The following is a 24,538-nucleotide window of genomic DNA, read 5'->3' as shown; positions in this document are numbered from 1 at the left end:
GACACATATATATAGTGGTGGAAAAAATACTCAATTGTTTTACTTAAGTAAAAGTACCAATACTGCAATTTAGAACTAAGTAAAAGTACGGAATTTAAAATGTACTTGAGTAAAAGTACAAAAGTATCGGCATCAAAAAGTACTAAAAGTAAAAGTATTCATATTGCAGAATGTCCCATTTCACAAGTTCAAAATGTGTAGAAAATCTATTGAAAATAGCCGATCTACAAGCTCACAATGTGTCGCGTTGCGATGCATTGTGAGCTTGTAGATCGGCTATTTTCAAATGGCCGAAATGTACAGGGTTGAAGTGGTTAATGTTTTCTAATCAAAATTAAAATCACCAAAGTAACTAGTAACTAAAGTTTTCAAATAATTGTAGTGAAGTAAAATTTTGGCTCCGAGATGTAGTGGAGTAGAAGTAAAAGTACTGGGAATTGGAAATACTCAGGTAAAGTACAAATACCTCAAAATTGTACTTAAGTACAGTACTTAAGTACTTAGTTTACTTTCTACCACCGTATATATAGCAGCCAATTTGACTAACTGCCACTTCCTTTTACAGTGAAACTCGATCCACAGTAAAAGGCCAAAACCAGCATGCAGTCTTCACCTCAGTTCTCTATATGATAAACAATGCTTCTGTAAAAGGGTCTGCTTCCTCAGCCAGTGCAACACTGCACAGACCACATACTGCATTGCGCCGCTTGTGAGCCCAAGGACCTGGGTTTGAATAAGACACCCATCTTGTCTTGCAGGTCTCTCCTCTATCTGCCCTTCCCTTGGATTCCTGTATATCTATCTACTAGGGGTGTAACTATATAGTAACTGTACCGAAATATCGGTACAGTATATCGTTATGTAAACAGCAAATATTGTGTCGTATCATTTGACTTTGTACCGTATCGTTTTGCAATGGAAAGAAGCGGTATCGAATCATTTTGCAATGGAAATAATAAATTGTACCAATACTAAGTACTTGTGCATTGTATTTAGCAATTTTAAGAAGAAAGAAATTGAAAGATGGGTTCAACTACTTTTCCATTCCATATAGCTACACTTGGTCTATCGATAAATGTGTGTATTCTCTGTGTTCATGTCAAGGCGAGGGTTTGTCCATGTGTGTCCAAATACAATGTCCATCTATTTGCCATAGAATCACTGTTTACTTATTTAAATCCATAATAATACATCTTTCCATTAAAAAACCTGCACTATCCACAAGTTTCACATATATTTAATGTATTTGCTAAATAGTTAATGTATCGATTTCAAATAATTGAATCGTGTCGTATCGTATCTCCATAATGAACCAATATCGTCCATGTATCATATGTATATTGTGATACGTATCGTATCGCTGGTAAAATGTATCGTTACAACCCTAATATCTACACTGACCAGATACAGAGCATAATAAATGCCCAAAACAAACAATGCTTTTCATGTTCACTGTTCAAGAGTCAATTGTAGTTTGTCTTATTGGTGTGTGTTCGAGGTAGTCAAAACAATAAAGGCAATACAATGCAATGCAAACAGTCTAGTGAGTCTATACACAACAACAATGCAGTCAGGATCCTAACTCATCGTCGCAGAGTCGAGGGCATGCGAGGGGAGGGTTCCCGAGATGCAGAGAAGATAAAGGCGAGAGAGCAAATTAAGGAAGGAGAAGTTGTAACGCAGGAAGTGAGAGTGAGGTGTTGGTTAAGACACAGAGTGAGAGTGAAACATCACAGCGCGTTAATTGTTGCTCGCAAACCAGTTGCTGTTGCACTGCAGTTGACATCTCTACTGTACTGTCTAGTTTCATATTGTTCTGAGAGGTCCCTGGGCTGCAGGCGGTATCTAGAGTACGTATAGCTTCATATTGTTCTGAGAGGTTCCTGGGCTGCAGGCGGTATCAGGAGTACGAGCTTCATATTGTTCTGAGAGGTAGACCTGTCACAATTATTCCATAATCGTCTAATCGCAATTATTTTTTGAATAATAGTCAGCATGTAAAAAAGCAAAAAATAGCTGATCTACAAGCTTACAACGCGTCACAAGGTGACGTGTTGTAAGCTTGTAGATCAGCTATTTTCGTTAATCTAATTTTTATTAAATATTTCAGTAATTTCTTTGTATATTTAAGTTACTTGTCATATCTGCCCTGTGCAATTTTTGATTATGAAGCCTTCGAGGCAATCTGAAATTCATGAGATTCATATTTCCAATGTTCAATGCCCAAAAACGCAATTAAATCGGTAATCACAATTATTTGTGTGACAATTGATCGCCAAGTTAAATTTGTATAATCGTTTTGCGACAGCCCTATAACTGAGAGGTCTGCGGGCTGCAGGGGACATCTATACCGTAGCTTCACATTGTTCCTCGGAGGCCTGGGTCTTCACGTACAGTCCTCAGGCTGGAGGGAGCTAGTCTCAGAAGCAGTTTCATGCGGAGGATCTCTTCTTCCAGGTGAGTCACAGCGCTGGACATGGCGTTTAATGGCGTTTTACAGCGCTTCGCTCGCTGCTACGGCCTTGAACCTTTAAAAGTTACTAAATACCAACGTTATTTTGTGTGTGTTCGACGTAATGAAGGTACCGCGTGACAGTGTTGATTTTGACCGGACGTTTTTATTTTAGTTTTAGTCATACAGTCTCTTAGTTTGAATTTAGTTTTAGTCACAGTTTACTCACCTGGAATGTTTTAGTGTTAGTCTAGATTTAGTCGACTAAATATCATAAGATTTTAGTCGACTAAATCTACAGTTGATTTGGTCGTCTAGAATGTATTTTAGCGGGTGTTGATGCCGCCGTAATGACTGACCACCTAGCCATGCATTATCCCGTACTTAAGGTTTGTCATACCTGGATGCTGCTCAACCTGCACTTTAACTTAATTTCTATCTTATCCATTAAATCCAGTATTATTACTTTACTATTACTTGTTATTATTTGGTATTTTATCATTATCTCTTCTCTCTTGCTTGTCACTGAAAAATGTCACAGAACTGTGACAAATGCATTCCCACACGAGTGATTATCATTATCTTGGCTCCATGTGATAAATCGCAATAATTTATGCCTAGTCTATCGTGTGTAAAAAAAAAAAGATATATGTGATGAAAATAAAATAGCTGAATAAACATGTCTCCACTCAGGTCTTCTATCCGGAATGAAGCCGGTGGACAGCAGCCACCAGATGCCAATCGCATGGGGTAAAGTGGTTAATATTAATACAGCTTATGTTATGGATTATGCCTGATTTATATGTCTATATATTATGTCTCGCACCAAGAAATAGTATAATAATATAATATAATATCTACAAGCTAGCTCACAGAGCTTTGCGTTGCAATTAGGGGTGGGCCCTGAACCTCAGGACCAAGCAGGTACCCAACCAAACATGCTTGGGTACCGGGTACTGAACCGAACACGCTTGGGTACCGGGTACCCATTCAAATAAAATTACAAAAAAAAGTTATTAATTGATGAGAAATTATGCTTTTTTTGGTAATGTGTTTTGAAAATAGAAATCACACCTGTGTGAAGTGAGGGGCGCTAATATATTAAAGTCTAACTCATGTTGATTAGGTGATGTAATGGTGATGTCAAACAAACGGTGCAAACACAAACATTAAACGGCATTAACAATAAAGAGACAATATGACGTAATGAGCACATTATGACGTAAAATTTCCCTTCATTGTCAATGGCGTTTACAAAACAAACATTGAACTAAAGACAAGCATTAAACCTGTATATAGGAGGGGCTGGCGCCCCTCAAAAAATAAAGGGGACCCATAAGGGGTCCCGAACCTAGTTTGGGAACCAGGGCTCTAGGGGTAGTATAGTGGGGATGACAGCGGCCCATTATGTCCTCTCTCTCTCTCTCTCTAGGGGTAGTGGGGATGACAGCGGTCCCGGCCGGCTCCACCGCAGGTTGTCCCGTCTGGGGAGCAGGCATCAGAACCGGGATGCCGCCGGTAGACCGCCTCCTCCCCAGCCTGACGGACCCCCGAATCCATACCCCGACAGGCCGGCTCCCCAACAAGGTATCCAACTAATCCCTTTTTTAACGACCTGAGGCCGATTCTACAAAAAGCCTTCTAAATCCTTCTAAACAAAAACTGATTTGATTCTATCCACGTTTTTCCCCGCCAAGGTACTGGGGCTCCTTGTGTGTGTGCTTTGCTTCCTTCAGGCCGTGTTGCCATGTCTGCTTATTATAAGCAACCTTTGACTTGTTTTTTTCTGTAAAGTCACTTGCAAGTAAATTATTGGTAGTTGCTGGTTGATGTTTTTTTGGGCTTGAAGTGTATAGTAGTTGCTTATTTGGGCTTGCTTCCACATTTCTTCACATCAAGGAAGATTAAAATGTAATTGTCCACAGACATCCATCTGAACATATTTTGTGCATTTACAACCTCACAATGTGTCGCTGTGAGCTTGTAGATCAGCTATTTTCATTTGTGCTTGTTTTCATAGACCTGGCCACTTGTTTCTCTTGCAATACTGGCAACACAGCAAGAGAAAGAGGAACTTATGCACACACAAACGCAATGCACTATGGGCTGTAAGAAAAAGGTGAATATCAGTGGTGCTCAAACCTTTTCAAGGATCCCCAAAATTATATGTATTCGGCTGCGGACGCCCATCTCAAAATACTTTGTTCCAGGGACCCCCCAGAAGTGAAGATGTTATGAAAAGAATATATATATACGTATATTCAAAGATTTGCACAAATTTGCACAAATGCTCACAGTTTTTCTCTTCTGTGGGGGTCCCTCATGGTAAAAAACCTTTTCAGACGGAGGGGTCCGTGGCAACATACATCTATTTTGGAGGGTCCTCCGACCTTGGCACCAAAACGTTTGAGAACTACATGATTTCCAATTATGATGGTTTATGTACAATCGGCCTCTAGTAGGTCTAAAAAAATGGCAACAAAAAAATACGGGGAAGCAGCTTTTCCGTTCTACGAGCCGACGGCGTGGAACAAACACCCACTGTACCTTCGACAGGCAGCCTCTGTAGACATTTTTAAAGCACAGCTCAAGACCCACTTCTACACCCTTGCTTCTAATTGATCTTTTAATTTTTTGTTATTCATGTCCTCACTGTACTGCATTACTGCTCTTGTTTTTTAATGTGTATGCCTTGCTTTTCTTTTCTTTTTTCTCCATTGCTCTGTAAAGCACCTTGAGCTGCATTTCATGTCATGAAAGGTGCTATACAAATAAAGTTTTATTATTATTATTATTATTAAAGTGGCTCAATATTATTGTAACCCCGCAGAAGACCGGCAACCTCCTCCAAGCTCCGGCGTTACTCCTGCTGCCGGAGCCCCTCCTCCACCACAGCCCCCGGCCGTGGTGGCCCCAAAACCACCTCCTCCTCCTCCAGCAGCAGCAGCAGCAGCAGCCTACATGAAGCCACACCTCCCCCCGAGGCCGCTGACCAGGGTGTTCAGCAGCAGCCAGCACGGTGCTGATATCCTGCAGGTAAACTAGCCCTGGTCCAGTGCAGTGTTGTTTTTGGGTAGCAAATTTCGATTATAGTTTAGTCATAGTCTTTGGACTGAAACTTAATTTAGTTTTAGTCACATTTTAGTCACCTGGAATGTCTTAGTGTTAGTCTAGTTTTAGTCGACTAAATGTCATAAGATTTTAGTTGACTAAATCTACAGTTGATTTAGTCGACAAAAATGTATTTTGGCGGGCCTTGATGCCGTCGTAATGAGTGTTTTTACACTTGCTGAAAATAGCCGATCTACAAGCTCACCGACGCGTTGTGAGCTTGTAGATCAGCTATTTTCAGCATGCAACCAAGTGTAAAATGACTTATACTGGATCTCTTGTCCACTAGTCCCTTCCTAACATTACATAGTCTAGTTTTTATTTCTCAATGAAATTGTCAGTATATTTAGTCTTAGTTTTAGTCATCGTAGCTTAGTTTTCATTTAGTTTCCATTCGTTTTTGTCAGTGAAAAAAGGTAGTCGACGAACATTTTTCGTTTTAGTTTTAGTCGACGAAAACAACACTGGTCCAGTGCTTATAGCGAGTCTCTCACTAACTCCCAGTGGGGGGGGGACCGCCTCCGCTGCTCTCTAGCAACATTTCCCACTGTCGTGCGAGGGTTTAGAATTTCCCGAAAATAAACATAACCAGGTAGCTACTCACCGAAACAAAGCCTGCTAGACCTAGGAAAAAGTCTATTCTCCAGGCTGGGAAGCGTATACTCAGGTCCCCAGTTTCTCTCTAAAATGCACTTTGTGCCTTTTTAATAAAGTAATGTACCGGACAGAGTAACTTCTTCTACTAAGGCATTTCCGGGTTGCGCCTACGCCGATCCACTTGGATGCATTTTTATTTATTTTATTTCATACTATTTTAAAATAGTGCACTTTAGAGAGAAGCTATAGGGAACTGAGACGTTTCCCAGCCTGGAGAATAGACTTTCACCAACACAAAACAGGCTTTGTTTCGGTGATTAGCGGAGTAGTTTTGTTTATTTTCGGTAAAGTTGGACCCCTCGCACCGCAGTGGAATTTTTACCCGTGTGCGCAGAGGCCTTCCCGTCAAGGCGTTAATGAGAGACTCGCTATAAGCACTGGACCAGGGCTACAGGTAAACTAAACACCTTCCCCCGAGGGAAGGTAAAGCAGCACAACAGCGTTGACACTAAGGGTTGCCCACCTGCCCCTGAAAAATGTATTATGGCCAAAATACGCCATAATTATTTAATTAATTTCCTACTCAAAATGTGTTACAAAATAGTGGAAATAGCCAATCTGCACAGCTCACAGTTGCGTTGAGAGCTTGTATATTTTCCACTATTTGTAGCAAACGTTTAAAACTGTATGAACCAAACGATCATGACGATTATGCAAAAGTTAATTGCGACTATCATTCGCAACTAATTGCGATTAGGCGATTATGTAATAATAATCGAGACAGGCCTACCGTATACGTATACACACTATCAGCTGATAAACTAATTGCTCAATATTGTTCCTCTTCCCCCAAACAGGGCTTTGCTACGTTTCGGGTAGACGATACTCTGTGCGATGTGATCTTGGTGCCCGGGGACAGCAGCGAAGACAAGTTCCCAGTACACAGAGTCATCATGGCTTCAGCCAGCGACTACTTCAAGGCCATGTTCACTGGTGAGTCCCCGTATCATTAAGAACTGAGGTTCCCAGTCTACAAACGTTGAGGTTCTCTCTGGGAGAAACGAGGATGGATAGGAGGATCAGGAACGAGTACATCAGAGGGTCAGCGCATGTTTTGGAGATAAAGCCAGAGAGGCCAGACTGAGATGGTTTGGACACGTACACAGAGGATATTTAGCATATTTAGCCCCATGTTCGAATGCCCCCGCCCCCCTTTCAAAAATAGCTAAAATCGCTAAAACGAAAGAAAGCAGGAAATGGGGAAAAAATAATAACACTCATCTTTTACTTTCTCTAATAACAACCTAAAACATGAACCTTGGTTGAAAAAAACTAAAGTTGTCCTTTAATTGCGTTGTCCTTGCTTACTGTAAATCGCTCTGGATTAAGAGCGTCTGCTAAATGCCTAAATTGTAAATCGTAAACTCATTTCACAGTACGGTCATAGTATAGTCTAGCCCTGGTCCATAGCCCTAATAATGCTTCTATGATTCAGAATCATAGAAGCATTAGGGCTATGGACCAGAGCTAAGTATAGTCTAGTATCACAAGGCACCGTTATTTTTACTTTCACTTCACGTCAACATGAATATACAGCAAAAGACAAGACGCAGCAAGGCTGTTAAGACTTCCCCATCTGACTACGTGCTGCATTAGACTTCCTGTTTTTGGAGGTTGGCAGCAGCAGCAGCAGCTTGACTTTATTATGTAATCAATCCACTGGAATACAGTAGGGGGTTTTTTCCCCACATAAACAAGTTGTTTGTTTCAACTGTGTTTGACTTCATTCCAGCAACCTTTGTTCTAAAGCCTGTGGTTCTCAATCTCAACCCTTTGTGGGCTCATATTTTTCGAACAATCCTCAATCCTCGCTATAGGATTTTAACCCATTTTGACAATTCTACAAATGGCTTCTAAATCCTACACAGTTTTCTGAAAAACCCTATGTTTCGATGTCAGTGGTGCTCAACCTTTTTCATGTCAAGGACCCCAAGAATTATCTGTAATTGGCCGCCGACCCCCATCTGAAGCAAAGATTTGAGTTAAAAATGTTCGCTCTGAAAGAATTTAAATTCAAAGATTTGCGCCACATTTTCACGATTTTTCAAACATAGCAGACCTACAAGCTCATAGTGCCGCGCTATGAGCTTGTAGATTTTTCAAGAGCTATTTTTCAAGAGCTAAAGTATAACATAATGCTTAAAACACCAAAAGGGGTTCCCGCCCAAAATGGGTTAAACTGCCGGCCACAATGTCAGGAATGATTACAGTTTGACGCCTGGTGTTTATGCATGAATGCACTGCAGGTGCATAATAAGACTAACAAAAGTTACAGCGTTATATTTTGGATTGAAAACTATTTGATTTCCCAACAAAGCCTAATGTATCACCAGTCTATTAGAACACATTTTCTTCAGAATAAAGTAAATTCAAAGGGTACGGCACAAAAATAGGCACTTCACAATAATCCTTCATAATGTTGATTTACTCACAGCTGTCTGGCTGAGATCTTATACAGTCTCTGTGGACCACTGGTTGAGAAACAGCTGTTCTATCTAGAACAATTAAGGCTTCTCAACCTTTACAGGCCACGAACCCCCAGAATAATCCTATTTGAACTGGGGACCCCCCCCACCCTCACAAGCACTTTGTAGGATTGTAGGACTTGAGGCATTACATTTTGTTTGACTCAGTTCCACAGATAATGTTGTGAAAATAGCAGATCTACAAGCTCACAAATCACAATGCCTCGCAACATTGGCTATTTTCCCTATTTCTTACTACTTATACTACCTTCTTATATAATTTACAGTAACAACTTGGCCAATGTTTGTTGATACTTTTTATGTCGAGGTATTAAACAGGTCTCGAGTCCTTCAATTGTCACTGTCATCTGGCGGCCGCACCAAATGCATGTGTGAACACGTGATGTGTTGCTGAAATGTGAGGTATCTGCTGAGGTGTTGCTAGGGTGCTGATGCTGCACCGCTGTGACGATGCCTGATGCGCCAGCACAAGATAGCGATCTGGAAACCGTACAAATCACTGCTGCATGTGATCTTTATCTCCAGGCCACAGGCAGGGAAGGGTTGTTTTTTTCACTATAAAAAAAAATCTGCGAATTGATCGGCAAAACATTGCATTGATCTTGTAAAGTAGCTTTTGTTGTTATTGGTGACGTTTCTAAACATATTTGACGTTTAGACACAAGCATATAGATAGGAGAGAGATAGACAGAGGGGGTGAGAAAGACAGACAGAAATGCAGTCTGGTCTGGTGCAATTAAGCCTTGCATTTGATTAACACCAACACAAACTCCTAAACCCCCCCGAATTACTCACGACTTAATATAATCCGCAGTCATTCAACTCAGGCAGCCCAACCAGACATTCAAACTCAGCCCAACCTGCCTAAAGTCAGAGAAAATGGTTTTCTCACCACCTAAAACTGGAGTATGAATGAATAGGCCTTGGCAGGATGGAGTGTGTCGAAGACAGAGACCAGTGGTGTTGCAATGTGTCAATTGAATTTAGGGCATGGTGGCCATGTTCCTACAGTACTTCCTCTAGTTGGAGATTCACAAAGGGGTGAGGCCCAGCGACAACATGACACATTGCATTGCACATCGCAGCCTATGAGTAATACGTGTAACATTTGTCCACTTTGGTGTTGATCGCTACAGTAGTTACACCAGAATTGGTGACCTATGTAATTCTGTGACTAAAGTGGACCCTATTATCTCTGCACAAGCAGCACATTGTGAATATTGTCACAATTTTAGGGTTAAGCTATTCTTGAACTGCGCACTTAAATTACAATACCTCAATTGAATCAAGACAATTGCTATGCACTATTACTTTGAATAATCATTTGACCATAGTTTTTCTTCATATTATGATATGGTCTGCTGGACAAATCATTTTAATTTAACATGAAGTTGATCATAAAATGTGTCTGTTATTGTCACTTACATATTCTTTCATTTGTTTGTAATCGTGTTGTCCTGCGTTTCCAGCCGTAGAGTTCAAAACTGCCAAGTTTGTGTTCTCAGACCGCCCCTGCAACACAAGGAATGAATTAATTACGCAGTGTTTAACAATCAGCATCCTTCATCATGTCAACACACAGAGAACGACAGAGGGATCTAGGCATGGTGGAGATTTGCACACCACTGAGCGTGCCATACTAGTAGTCACACGCCTCCGTCTGGTTCTCTCCCAAAGTGTTAGAGGGGCCCAAATCCCGTAAGAGGGCACTTTTGGACAAAAATAGCGAAAATAGCAGATCTACAAGATCAGCTATTTCCGGGGCGCAGCCCAGCACTCTTTAGCTAGTGGAGATGCAGTGTACGACATGGATTTCTTTCTTGAATACATTTTGTTTTACGCAAAATACTGTGTTCAAGTTCAGGAGACATACAGTAGGTCTACATCCTTTGATGTCTATGTGTGCACGCCCCCTATAGGTGGCATGAGGGAGCAGGAGATGGGAGAGATCAAGCTGCACGGGCTCACTAAGACGGGTCTGAAGAACATCATAGACTTCATCTACACGTCCAGAGTCACCCTGAACATGGCCAACCTGCAGGACACGCTGGAAGCAGCCAACTTCCTGCAGGTCCTCCCCGTCCTGGCCTTCTGCAACCAGCTGCTCAGCAGTGAGGTGAGTGAGACAGGCTCATTGTTTTGGGGGGGGGGGGGGGGGGGGGGGGGTTAACACTTAATACTGCCACCTGCTGGACGCAGAGCCAACCTCAGACTGCCGAGCCCATTTCAATGCAGCACACACGCTGGACCCACATCCTGTTTAGGGCGTCGATGTTTAATGCTAAATAAATAGCGTCAATGCTAGCGAGCTAAAATGAAGCCATCCTTGCTCTGGAAAGCGCCAATGTTTATATTCAGATATATTGTATTAACAACATACTGTACCATACCGTTTGGACAAAATTACATCTTGCAAAATTATAAAAATCATTCGTAAAAATAAAAAGTTACATAGTGATGCCTTAAGTGGTTAATCAAACTCAGTTTTAGTCAATGAAAGTTTTTAAAATCTATCAATTGTTATTACTTACTTATTCATTACTTTATTTCATAATCAATAGTTGCAGCCTTGGACCAAAATTTGTGTCCCGCAGGCTGGAGGTAGTAAATGTCCCCCGTTTCTGTATTTTTTTGTTTTAATGGGTGCAGATCACGATTGAGAACTGTGTGGAGGTGGAGCGCATGGCTGCTGACCTGGAACTGGACGGCCTCAAGGGGAATATAGGTGAGTGAAAATGGAACTCATGACTCCATTTCATTCCTGGCAAGCAAAACGCATTGGATACCAACTGATTATTGAACAAACCAGGAACATGTAATTTCATGCATTAATTAACCCATTCAGGACGGAAACCCCTTTTGGTGTTTTAAGCATTATGTTATTCTTTAGCTATTGAAAAATAGCAGATCTACAAGCTCGTAGCACTACGAGCTTGTAGATCGGCATCGGTGTGTGAATGTGTGTGTGAATGGGTGAATGTAATGCACAATCTATGTAAAGCGCCGCTATATAAATGCACCATTTACCATTTTTGAGGGGCCCCTCCTATACACAGGTAAGGTTTAACGTTTGACTTTAGTTCAACGTTTGTTTAATAAACGCCATTGACAATGAAGGAAAAACATACGTCTTTTTGTACCTCATTACATCATATTGTCTCTTTATTGTTAATGGCATTTAATGTTTGTGCTGGCACCGTTTGTTTTACATTACCATTACATTACCTAATCAACATGAGTTAGACTTTAATATATTAGCGCCCCTCACTTCACACGGGTGTGATTTCTTTCATTCGCCACTGTGTGTCCAGGTGACTTTGTGAGCCAGAATTTGGCGGCGTTGGTGCAGAATGGCAGCTACCTGCAGCTGTCCGAGGCCACACTGGCGAGCGCGCTGTCCAGCGACTCCCTGCGGGGCTTCTCCGAGATGGAGCTGTACCGCATCGCCCGAGTGTGGCTGGACCACGACGCCGCGGCGCGGCGCTCCAGCGTCTACGCCCTGATGCGCCACGTCCGCTTCCCCCTCATGAGCCCCACCGAGCTCATCCACATCTCCCAGGTAAAGGCCTATTCAAACACATCTCCCATGCAGGTAAAGGCCTATTCAAACACATCTCCTATTCAAACACATCTCCCAGGTAAAGGCCTATTCAAACACATCTCCCAGGTAAAGGCCTATTCAAACACATCTCCCAGGTAAAGGTCTATTCAAACACATCTCCTATTCAAACACATCTCCCAGGTAAAGGCCTATTCATCCACATCTCCCATGCAGGTAAAGGCCTATTCAAACACATCTCCCATGCAGGTAAAGGCCTATTCAAACACATCTCCCAGGTAAAGGCCTATTCAAACACATCTCCCATGCAGGTAAAGGCCTATTCAAACACATCTCCCAGGTAAAGGCCTATTCAAACACATCTCCCAGGTAAAGGCCTATTCAAACACATCTCCCAGGTAAAGGCCTATTCAAACACATCTCCCAGGTAAAGGCCTATTCAAACACATCTCCCAGGTAAAGGCCTATTCAAACACATCTCCCAGGTAAAGGCCTATTCATCCACATCTCCCAGGTAAAGGCCTATTCAAACACATCTCCCAGGTAAAGGCCTATTCAAACACATCTCCCAGGTAAAGGCCTATTCAAACACATCTCCCTATAAAGGCCTATTTCAAACACATCTCCCATGCAGGTAAAGGCCTATTCAAACACATCTCCCTATAAAGGCCTATTTCAAACACATCTCCCATGCAGGTAAAGGCCTATTCAAACACATCTCCCTATAAAGGCCTATTTCAAACACATCTCCCATGCAGGTAAAGGCCTATTCAAACACATCTCCCAGGTAAAGGCCTATTCAAACACATCTCCCATGCAGGTAAAGGCCTATTCAAACACATCTCCCAGGTAAAGGCCTATTCAAACACATCTCCCAGGTAAAGGCCTATTCAAACACATCTCCCAGGTAAAAGCCTATTCAAACACATCTCCCAGGTAAAGGCCTATTCAAACACATCTCCCAGGTAAAAGCCTATTCAAACACATCTCCCAGGTAAAGGCCTATTCAAACACATCTCCCTATAAAGGCCTATTTCAAACACATCTCCCATGCAGGTAAAGGCCTATTCAAACACATCTCCCATGCAGGTAAAGGCCTATTTCAAACACATCTCCCATGCAGGTAAAGGCCTATTTCAAACACATCTCCCATGCAGGTAAAGGCCTATTCAAACACATCTCCCATGCAGGTAAAGGCCTATTCAAACACATCTCCCAGGTAAAGGCCTATTCAAACACATCTCCCAGGTAAAGGCCTATTCAAACACATCTCCCAGGTAAAGGCCTATTCAAACACATCTCCCAGGTAAAGGCCTATTCAAACACATCTCCCAGGTAAAGGCCTATTCAAACACATCTCCCAGGTAAAGGCCTATTCATATAGTCCAGGTTTCGGTGAAGAGGTGAAAAGGTATCACCGAAAAGGTAATGTAGCAGATTGGCAAGCCTACCACTCACTAAGAAATAAAATAACTAAATTAAATAGACAAAAGAAAAAAATTACTATCATTCAACATTTTAGGAGTGTCATTGGAGAGTACTTAATGGCCAGAACACCCTAATTTATTGAACTGAATGGAGAATTAATTACTAAACCTTCTGAAATAGCAATCTACTTCAAAAATTACTTCCTCAGTAAAGTGAACACACTAAGAAATCAAATGTTGCCTGTGAGTGGTGGGCTGTCCAAAGCTATAATACAAAATCATATTATGTGTGAGAAGGATTGTGTGTTTGAATTCAAGCCTATCAGTGTTGATTGTATGGTAAAGCTACTTACATACAATTAAGTGTGATAAACCTTGTGGGTTTGACAACATCGATGGCAGATTGCTTCAGTTATCAATTGCTAAGCCTGTAGGCCATATTTTCAATTTATGTTTTAAGGATTGTGCTTAACCTGATTTGTGGAAAATTGTAAAGGTTACTCCTCTGTCAAAAAACCCTTTACAGGTCCAAACAGTAGGCCCATCAGCATTCTGCCTGTTTTGAGTAAGCTTCTGGAGGGAGTTATGTTTAAGCAGATGCAGCAATATTTTGCAGATAACAATATCAACTCAGATTTACAGCATGCATACCAAGCAGGTTACTCTACAAGTACTGCACTGGCTGTCTTACTGATGAGTGGTTCAAACAGATTGACATGAAGTCAGTCGTTGGGGTGGTGCTCTTGGATTTCAGAACAGCCTTTGACCTTCATGAGCTACTACTCATGAAACTATCAGCATATGGATTCAAAGATTCTGCAATTGATATATTGAAGGGCTATTTAGTGAACAGGAAACAATGTGTATTGTTCAATGGTTCCCTTTCAAAGATTGAGACACTTAAGTGTGGAATTCCACAGGGAAGCTGTCTTGGCCCCCTTCTTTATTCTATTTTTGTAAATGATATGCCATATGTATTAAAATATGGGGAGTATTGAACACGTCAATGAGGTGCTTCAACTAGAGTTAAACCTGGTTTCTGAATGGATTATGGAAATAAGATGAAGTTGAATGTCTTAAAAACTAAATGTATTGTAATTGGTTCTAAATGTGCTATCAGGACAGATCAGAACCAACTCCCCCCCCCCTGTCAGGTGAAAGGAAGCGGCTTGGACTCCTCATGCATAGAAGGAAGCATGAGGTCAGTCCGTTGCACTCCCCAGGTTGTCAGAGGAAGTGTATAGCGTCCAGGATTACATTAAGACAGTTGACACTGGGTGAAACAAAATGCATTGTAAAAATCATGGGATCAAAAAAAAAGAAGGAAAAAAAATAGACTAACACTAAAACATTTCAGATGACTAAAATACAACTAAAACTGAATGGTCTTGTCCCAGGAGGACGAGGAGGGAAGCGGCGGCAGGTCCGTGATGCGCACGGACGCGGCCTGCGTCAACCTGCTGCTGGAGGCCAGCAACTACCAGATGATGCCCTTCCTGCAGCCGCTGCTGCAGACGGAGCGCACGCGCATCCGCTCCAACAACACGCACGTGCTGGCGCTGGGCGGCGTGATGCGGCAGCAGCTGGTGGTGAGCCGCGAGCTGCGGATGTACGACCACGCAGAGGAGAAGACCGGTGGCGACGGCCACTGGAGGGCGCTGAAGCCCATGGAGGTGCCGCGCTACCAGCACGGCATCGCTCTGCTGGGCGGCTTCCTCTTCATTGTCGGCGGTCAGTGGATCTTTTTATTTTTTATTTTTTCGTTTTATCAGCTTGCAGAGCTGATCAATGTTCGTCCAAAGTAGTAGTAGTAGGGTGAACAGATTATTAAGGCCAAGCCCTACCTGGGCCCTCATCAAACCCTGTACACTCAAGACACTGCCCCCGCTGCCACCCTTAGATCTCCATATATGGAGCTGACCTGTGTTGACATTCCATATGTTGATCTGACCTTATCAAACCCTGTACACTCAAGACACACTCCATATATGGCCAGTACAGAATTCATTCCATATGCTGATCTGACCCCCCCCATGCCAAAGCGCCAGCGCTCGCCCAGCAGTCTGCTGTCACCCAGGCGGATGCGTGCACGCGACCGAGGTCGCTTCTCGCCCTCAGGCGTCTTACTGGTGGTAATAGATAGAATGTGTTTGTGTGTGCTCTTCACCGTCCATATAGGCCAGATCACCTATGACACCAAGGGTAAGACAGCAGTGGACACGGCCTACCGCTACGACCCTCGCTTTGACACGTGGCTTCAGATCGCTCCGCTCAACGAGAAGAGGACCTTCTTCCATCTCAGTGCTCTGAAAGGGAAGCTCTACGCAGTGGGCGGAAGGAACGCCTCGGGAGAGATCGGTGAGTGAGGCCGATATGCTGCCTCTATAAATAAGCCTGGACGTTTTTGTTCATCCAGCATTTCCTTGCAGTGTACTACAGTGTTGAATTTTGATTTAGTTTTGGTCATAATCTTTTAATAAAATTCCATTTAGTTTTGTCATTTTTTAGTCATCTGAAGTCTAGTTTTAGTGTTTAAGATTTTAGTCGACTAAATCTACCGTTGATTTAGTCAACTAAAATGCATTTTGGCGGGCACGTCGTAATGCCTGATTTTACACTTGCTGAAAATAGCCGATCTACAAGCTCACCACGCATCGTGAGCTTATAGATCTGCTGTTTTCAGGATCTCTTGGATGTCTTGGATCTCCATTAGTCCCTCCCTAACATTTTAGTCTAGTTTTTATTTGTTGACGAAATTGATATGTTTAGTCTCAGTTTTAGTCATCATAGCTTAGTTATTATTTAGTTTTCTTCAGTAAAAAAAAGTAGTTGGACATTTGTCAGTTTTTTAGTCAACAATACCAGTACAATAGTGTACAATACCAGTGGTTTTCAACCAGTGGTCCGGGGACCACCAGTGGTCCTTGAGGGGGTTCCAGGTGGTCCCACAGCTAAATGATGGAGAGTAACCAAATAGACCCTTATAAATTAAACCAAACGGGTCCATTGGGTTTCATTTTACGCTCTCAAGCGTCAAATTGTTGTTAAACATCGGCATTACTAAAGAAGTCTACACAATTAGAGAATGTAGAAGATTATTGTCTTGCCTGTTATCTCTCGAACGGTACCAACATCAATACAGCATGGAAGGAATTGTGGACAAAAATAACACAATTCTTACATTTTGGGTCCGAGATGCTAAAATCTCATCAAATGGTGACACAGTCCGTGGCTCAAATGCCGAAACAGTTACGGGCCTTGACATGAAAAAGGTTGACCACTGCACTGTACTGCAGATTTTATTTGTCAAGCTTGGGAAAGAAGACAGAGTACTCTGTATAAATCTGAGTTGTAATATAATGAATTATGTAATGTAAACATGCTGCAAATGCATGAATTATGTAATGTAAACATGCTGTAAATGCATGAATTATGTAAATGTAAACATGATGTAAATGCAATTGTGAAATGGTGTCTTATAAACCCATGAGGTTTGGGCACATTGTGTGCAGGACACGAAAATAAATAAACAATCAATCAAAATGTACAATTCTACATTCTTCTCATTTTTTCCAGACACGGTAGAGTGCTACAACCTGAGGAAGAATGAGTGGGCGTTCGTGACCAACATGGTGGAGCCACATTACGGCCATGCGGGCACCGTCCACGGGGACCTGATGTATGTCTCAGGTACTGGAAGACCGCTCGACTTTTTTTGGGACTATACAGCGGTACCCGTTGGGCTGCGGGGCACTGGCCTACTTGGAACGATGCAAGTTGTAAATGCATGCCCCACCAAGTTATTTCGATCGGTGGGGGGCGGGGGGAACTGCCTTCCTTATTTTAAAGGGAATTCCACAAATAAATGGTCTAAGGAAAGTCCCGTCAAGTCCCACTCACTGCAGTCCTCAAGGGGGTTCCAGGGCGTCCCCAGGAAAAAGAGTTAATATAGCATCCAAATATGCTATAACTGCTAAATAAATACATCAAAGAAGTGAGGGGCGCTCTTATCATCATACATCAACTCATTCCGGCCAATCACAATTTGAGTCCTTAGTTTTGTCTTCAATGTTTGTGTTTGTGCAAACAATCAAAACTGGCCATTCATTGTCAATGGCATTCAATGTCTGTGTTTGCACAAACACTCAAAACTGGCCATTCATTGTCAATGGCATTCAATGTTCGTTTTAGGCCTAGTTTAGGCCTAATGTAAGTCGCTCTGGATTAAGAGCGTCTGCTAAATGCCTAAATTGTAAATTGTAAATTGACAATGTTTGTGTTTACATAAACCCCTCAAAGCTGGACATAGGAGGGGTTAGCGCCCCTAAAAACAGTTTTTGTTTATGGGGGTCCACAGCCAAATAATATACAAATGAATTTGGGGGTCCTTCCTTGAGACAAATATAAGTGGATGTGTAACAGCTATTCCCTGGGGCTGTCAGTTTAGAGAGATGGATGGGCAGATCGTAACAACACTCAGGCCTTAAGGTAGTGACGTACACCACAGAGAGCCTGCGTTGTTGACCTACATCAACCCCACTTTCTGTTGCACGTCATACTCGCATATAGGCTCTTTCGGGCTTTGTTAAAATTCTAATCTGGAGTTGTTTCTTAGCAACCGTGGATGAGAAGGAACTAGCTTGTCACCGCGGCGGGGATTCTTTGCCGTGCAGATCAGACCAAAGAGCATGCAGGAAACACAAAGAGCTGTGGTCCATCGAAGTGGGTCAGAGACAGCTAGAGACCTTGCAAACAATGCCAAACCGCAGCTTTCAGAAGGCTGACTTTGGTTCCGTGTCTGCTTGCACGGCATGCCAGAGAACATCTCACAGAAACGACCAGGCTAAATACAACATGCACCGTCATTCATTTAACTAGAATAGTACACTTAATGTTGTATCTTTTGCAACATTATTACATTATCAAATATTAATTTGATTCCTTTAGACACTGTTTAACCCATTTTGACCTGAGATCAGATTCTAAAAATGTCTTCTACATCCTGACAGTTTTCTGAAAAAGCTATGTTTCTATGTCAGTCGTTCTTCGTTTTTTTTAAAATAGCAGACTTACAAGCTCGTAGCGCGCCACTCGGTGGCGCGCTATGAGCTTGTAGATCTGCTATTTTTCAATAGCTAAAGCATAATGCTAACACCAAAAGGGGTTCCCGCACAAAATGGGTTAAAGTAAGTATGCATAGGACGAATAGTTTTCGTACGATATCGTTGCTGTGTCGGTAACCTTGTGTCTTCGTATTTCAAAGTCATACACGAGTGTCACCTAAAGTAGCGACAATAGCAGATACAAGCTCACAACGCATCACATCCGGACTATTTTAGCTTGACTATTTCTGAACATTTTTGAAAGTCAAATTGTCAAGACAAATAAACTGATTCTGAAGAAATACCAAACGGGTATAATATAATCAATGAACTACAAGCCCAAATCATTTGTATTTGTTGCGGTAGTGCAGGGTGTGGGGTTGAGTTTGATAAACAGTAGCTGATTGAACACAAATAAAACAAAGAGCAGATCATGGAGATGGATGTTGTTACAATACAAGCCAAGGCTCTCTTCAGCTTGCAGCTTGCAACACCTGACCACTTCCTTCCTCTTCAACACCAAACCCACCCTCTGTGCTTTTTGACAGAGAGAAGAACTGTCTCAGAGTCAGAGCCTCCCACAGACAGACACGCACACACTTTTTCCTCTATTCACTTCCACCATTTCTACCGTTTGTTTGCTTGTGTATTTTTACTGTCACAGCAAAGTTCCATTATGGTCAGTGGTGGACAGTAACTAAGTCCATTTACTTGAAGAGTATACTGTCATTTTTGGAGCGTCGTCCTTTGCATGAGTATGACTGCGACTACATTCCATTTCAAAGACAAAACAATATTAGTGAAAATAGCAAATCTACTATCTCACCTACACGTCACGATGCGAAACTAACCTTTATGTTTGTGTAGAACAACAGAAATTAAGCATAGTGTTAGTTCATGCAGGGCACGGTGACTCTGTGAGTCGCAAAAGCCCAGCTGTAATCATCTGTCAGGCGGCTGATTGTTTCAGCCACACACTAATCACACTTCATTCCCTCATTCCCTCATCAAGTCGCTAAAGTCCCTCCCCATCCCGTCCAATAGGCACGTTAGCAATCATGCGTTTCAGTAGCAACTAGAAAAAGTGCCCTTCTGGGCACAGGTCTCCACCAGGAGGATAGGACTGTGTGAGATGTTTGGCAAAATGTTTAGGAGTAATATAAACATGTTTTTTTGTTTGTTATTTTTTTGCAACAATTTTCTTCATTTTGTTGAGGAAATGCAGAGCCAGATCACTCATAGCATGAGGATAGAATTCTGGATGAGCAGGACATGTGCAGCATTTCGTACAAAACGGGCCACTCCTGAAAACTTTGGAAGGCAATGTTAGCCGATCAGTGTAGAATCTGAGAAATCCAACAGACTCGTCTTGATCACATGACTACAGAGATCATGTGTACCGATTTGCGTGACATTTGGATGAAATCTGTGCGACTAACATAAGCAATGTGTTTTGCAGAAATCGGCCTCATGGTGGCGCTATAACCGGCAGATGTGGAGGGATGCAGGGACAATGTTTTTCCATGGCCTCTAGGGAGTGCGCATACATAAGTTGTATACAGATCGATGCAGTTATAGCTAAAAACAGGAATTGGCCTGTTATAGCGCCACCTTGAGGCTGATTTGGGGAAGAAATGAGTGGCATGTCGTCCTCGGCCTAGTGGAAATGTGCGTGTATAATTTCACGGAAATTGTTTGTGATTTGTGGCATTTTGTTCGAAACGGACCAATCATGTAAGCTTTGGAAGGCAATCTTAGCCAATCAGGATGGAAGATGGGAAATGGTGCAGATCCGTGTTGATCACATGATACACTAGATAGTGTATACCGAATTGTGTGATGTATGGATAAAATGTGTACGAGTAATCTACAGAAATGTGTTTTGCCTAAATCGGCCTCATGGTGGCGCTATAACAGGCCGTTGAGGAATATTTGGGGCAGAGGTTCGTCATTGGCATCCAGGGAGTGTGTGTGCAAAGTTTGGCATGGATCGGGCCAACGGTGGCAGAGATTAGCTGGTAACAGACGGACGGAAGGAAGGACGGACGCACACACACACACACACACACGGACGGAGTGCAAAACATACTCTCTCCCCATGCCTTCGGCCTGGTGGAGACAATTAAGAGCTTGAAAATGTCTTTTAAATCTAGTCAACCAGGCCTGCAGTAGGCTATGCACTGGACAAACTAGAAATACAAAATGTTAGAGGGTGAAACGGTATGCAAGTCAATCAACTTACGACCATCTGACAGGAGTTTTCATGTAATGCACGATAGACTACAGTGATTAGTATTATTCATGGATGATTCATGGGTGTTGTGGGTTTGAATCCCAATCCCGATGACCTTTGTTGCATCTCTCTCTCTCTCTCTCTCTCTCTCTCTCTCTCTCTCTCTCTCTCTCATAAAAGCCAAAAATAAATCTTAAAAAAAGACATCATAAACATGAGCTCACTGTCCCTTACACAGTAACAATGTGTCTGCCTCTCCCACTATAACTAACTATACTATAGGTGGCATCACCAGGGACACCTTCCAGAACGAGCTGTGGTGCTACGACCCCGCGGACGACGCGTGGAGCCAGCGGGCCGACATGGCGGAGCTGCGCGGCCTCCACTGCATGTGCACGGTGGGCGAGCGCCTCTACGTCATGGGCGGGAACCACTTCAAGGGCAGCAGCGACTACGCCGACGTGCTGAGCTGCGAGTGCTACAGCCCCGAGGCGGACCAGTGGACGGCGGTGGCGCCCATGCCCCGCGGCCAGAGCGACGTGGGCGTCACCGTGTTCGAGGGCATGGTCTACGTGGTGGGGGGATACTCGTGGAACAGCAGGTGGGTGCATGGGTGGTTTAAAAAGCACTGAGGGATGCTCCGAATCAGGTTTTTTGGGACCGATCCCGATCAACGATTGTTATTCTCGTGATCGGCCGATACCGATCTTGTGCGTAAGGGGAGAATTTTCATATTTCCCAAATTATTATTATGTCAAAACCCACGTCAAAACTGTTCCTGTGTGAACAAGCTCATAGCGCGGCACCGAGTGCTGTGCTATGAGCTTGCATATCTGCTATTTTTGAAAAGTTGTGAAAATGTGTGCAATTCTTGGAATATATATTCTTTCAGAGCACTTTTTTAACTCGTAACTTTGCTTCTGGGGGGTCCCTGGAACGACCTATTTTCAGATGGGGGTCGGCGGCCAAATACATATAATTGTGGGGCTCCTCGACATGAGAAACTTGAGAACCGCTGATATAGAAACATAGGTTTTTTCCAGAAAACTGATTTAGAAGACAGAATCTGGAGAATCTGGTCTCAGTCCTAAATGTGTCAAAGGAGAATTCATGCGAGTATACTTTTTCCCACCCCTGCAGGTGCATGGTGGAGTGCGTGCAGAGGTACAACCCAGGGCGGGACATGTGGGACCGCGTCTTCGACGTCCTGGAGCCCCTGGGAGGGATCCGAGCCTGCACCATGACCGTGCACGTGCCCGAGGGCTCCGTGGACGACGCCCAGATACCCGAGTGCCCGCTGCCCACATCCAAGAACTGAGAGAAAGAGAACATGGACGGACAGGAAAACTCCTGTCGCAAATTTCACTTTTTTTCCCACTTTCAAACTGGCCCTATTTTGGGCATGCATCCATCCATCTACAACCGCTTATCCGTAGTCGGGTCGTGGGGGCAACAGCTTCACCAGAGAGCTCCAGACTTCCCTCTCCAGAGGGAAGTCTGGGGGATCCCGAGGCGTTCCAAGGCCAGTGAGTCGATGTAATCCCTCCATCTCGTCCTTGGTTTGCCCCGGGGTCTCCTCCCAGTGGGATGTGCATCAAAGACCTCCCTAGGGAGATGCTCGAGCATCTAGGGAGCATCTAGGAAGCATGTCACAGTCATTCATAATTTTAGGTAAAAACCTTTAAAAAAAAAAATAGCAGATCTACAAATGCACAACATGTCACAATGTGACGCTGTACATATATTATGTTATTGGAATAGTGATCTGTTGGACTTCTTGCTGACACCGAATGTGTAATAAAAGAACAGGCTTCAATAAAATCAGCAAAATATCACCGAAAATATGTTGTTCCAGGGATCCCCCAGAAGCAAAGTTATGAGTTAAAAACATTTGCTGTGAAAGATTTTGTAGTCATCCTTAGGGCCCCAAATCACACCTTAGAAAGCACGAGTGGCTATTTCAAACACAAAGTGTTTTTTGACCTGGGATATTTTGACGGCAGTAACTGCCTGTGATAATTTCACCCCCCTCCGTACATAAGTACATATTCTACATACTTTTCAGAGGGTCCACATTTCTGTACTATAAATCATTGTTTTTTGACTGGTTTTATGTAAAAAAACAAATGTATACTGGATTTATTTATTGTTTTAAAGGAGAGAGAAAAAGAACGGTATGCTGTGTTCATCATGATTAAAACAAAAAAGTCTTGAAATATTTCTCTATAAAAAAAAGAGGGGGAGTGTGCAGAATGTAGTCAAAGAAAAGACATAAAAATAATCTAATGCTGAAAGAAGCCTTGGGCTGCCTGCCATCCTTCCAGATAAGACAGAAGAATGTCCTGAAACTAATAATTATCCAAACATGGACACGTACTGCAGGCAGCTGCAGCAGCCAGAAAGTGATGCAAATGATGTCCTTGGACCCACAATATCTGATGAGCACTCCATTAAGTGATACCAGATCATAACGCAAAGTCTCGCCTGAAGCTTTCATTTGCCAGTGTTTACAGTGTGATAAAAAAAAGTGTCTGCCTGCATGCCACTTTAATCAATTACAAGGAAGTATCACAGTTTGTGGGATGAAAGGACAGAAACACAAAAGTGTTGTTTTGTGGAGAGAAGCAGAGAGAGAGAGAGAGAGAGAGAGAGAGAGAGAGAGAGAGAGAGAGAGCGAGAACATCCTTATTTGTAGATATATTTGATTAGATAATTATAGAAAGCAAAGGTGACAACATCATCATACCCGGAATGCAGGAGCGCCTACTGAGTGGCAAAAAACTACTTTCTGGCCTCGACAGCCCATACATCCAAACAGAAAAGTCCTATCTGATTGCATTACACAACATTAAACTCACTTTGCCACTCACTATAGCAGGGGTCCTCAATAGGCGGACCGCGGTCCACGACCGGACCGCAGACCACCTCTCTGTGGACCAAGGGCAAAAAAAACTAAAAAAAAATCTCTTTTCTTTTTTTTTGTAAACTTGACAAAATAAAAGTGTTCTTTGTGCCTCAACACAATACCTCTCATTTGCTGTGAATTTTTGTGAAACATTTTATTTCCATACACCCCAGTATTGGTTGTTTGGGAGGGGATCCGATTCGTATAAGCTTGCCTTGGTGTGACTGTACTAAAAAATATAGAGCCCCGCTCTCCGCTGGCCGCTGCGTGGCCCGCGTCGCGCTCATGGGACCGGACCTTAGTCTTTTTCAAAAAATATTAGTGGACCTTCAGCATTTCTAGTTGAGGACCCCTGCCCTATAGTATGCATGCGCAGACCCTCTATAGTTACAGCAAGGGGCTTGACAGTGAATACAATGCAAACTGTGAGATCACCTGACATAAGTCCAGAAGTTCCTTTTTTTGTATCAGTTTCTCAAAGGACGTTATGATGAGGGAGCCTCCCTCCCTCACAGGGCAACTGACCTTCAGTCATTCAGGACCTTTGGGTGCTTGTGTGCACGTGCGTGTGTGGTTTCTTTCCTCTGCTCAGTGTGACGTTCAAAA

The 24,538-nt window shown here is 42.9% G+C and overlaps 1 protein-coding gene across 3 annotated transcripts; it reads left to right on the top strand.

The window, feature by feature from the left end:
• The first annotated feature begins 1,813 nt into the window (after window positions 1-1,813).
• On the top strand, window positions 1,814-23,968 carry LOC306934772 (kelch-like protein 9). Of its 3 annotated transcripts, none has more exons than XM_079517541.1 (14): window positions 1,814-1,932; window positions 2,309-2,457; window positions 3,146-3,202; window positions 3,891-4,039; window positions 5,283-5,488; window positions 7,018-7,153; window positions 10,626-10,822; window positions 11,356-11,431; window positions 12,018-12,265; window positions 15,090-15,423; window positions 15,871-16,050; window positions 17,269-17,382; window positions 21,310-21,628; window positions 22,168-23,968. In XM_079517541.1, exons 2-14 carry the CDS (start codon window positions 2,435-2,437, stop codon window positions 22,343-22,345), a joined length of 2,217 nt encoding a protein of 738 aa, XP_079373667.1. In that variant the 5' UTR covers window positions 1,814-1,932; window positions 2,309-2,434; the 3' UTR covers window positions 22,346-23,968. The 3 variants fall into 3 exon arrangements, with proteins under 3 accessions (XP_079373667.1, XP_079373665.1, XP_079373666.1); XM_079517539.1 differs by having other exon boundaries at window positions 3,885-4,039; XM_079517540.1 differs by having other exon boundaries at window positions 1,828-1,906; window positions 2,339-2,457; window positions 3,885-4,039.
• Window positions 23,969-24,538: the final 570 nt, after the last annotated feature.

The sequence above is a fragment of the Electrona antarctica genome (genome assembly GCF_951216825.1).
Source record: "Electrona antarctica genome assembly, chromosome: 13".
NCBI lineage: Eukaryota > Metazoa > Chordata > Actinopteri > Myctophiformes > Myctophidae > Electrona > Electrona antarctica.
Note: the sequence above shows the minus strand (reverse complement) of the source record. Positions and strands in the feature narration are given on the sequence as shown.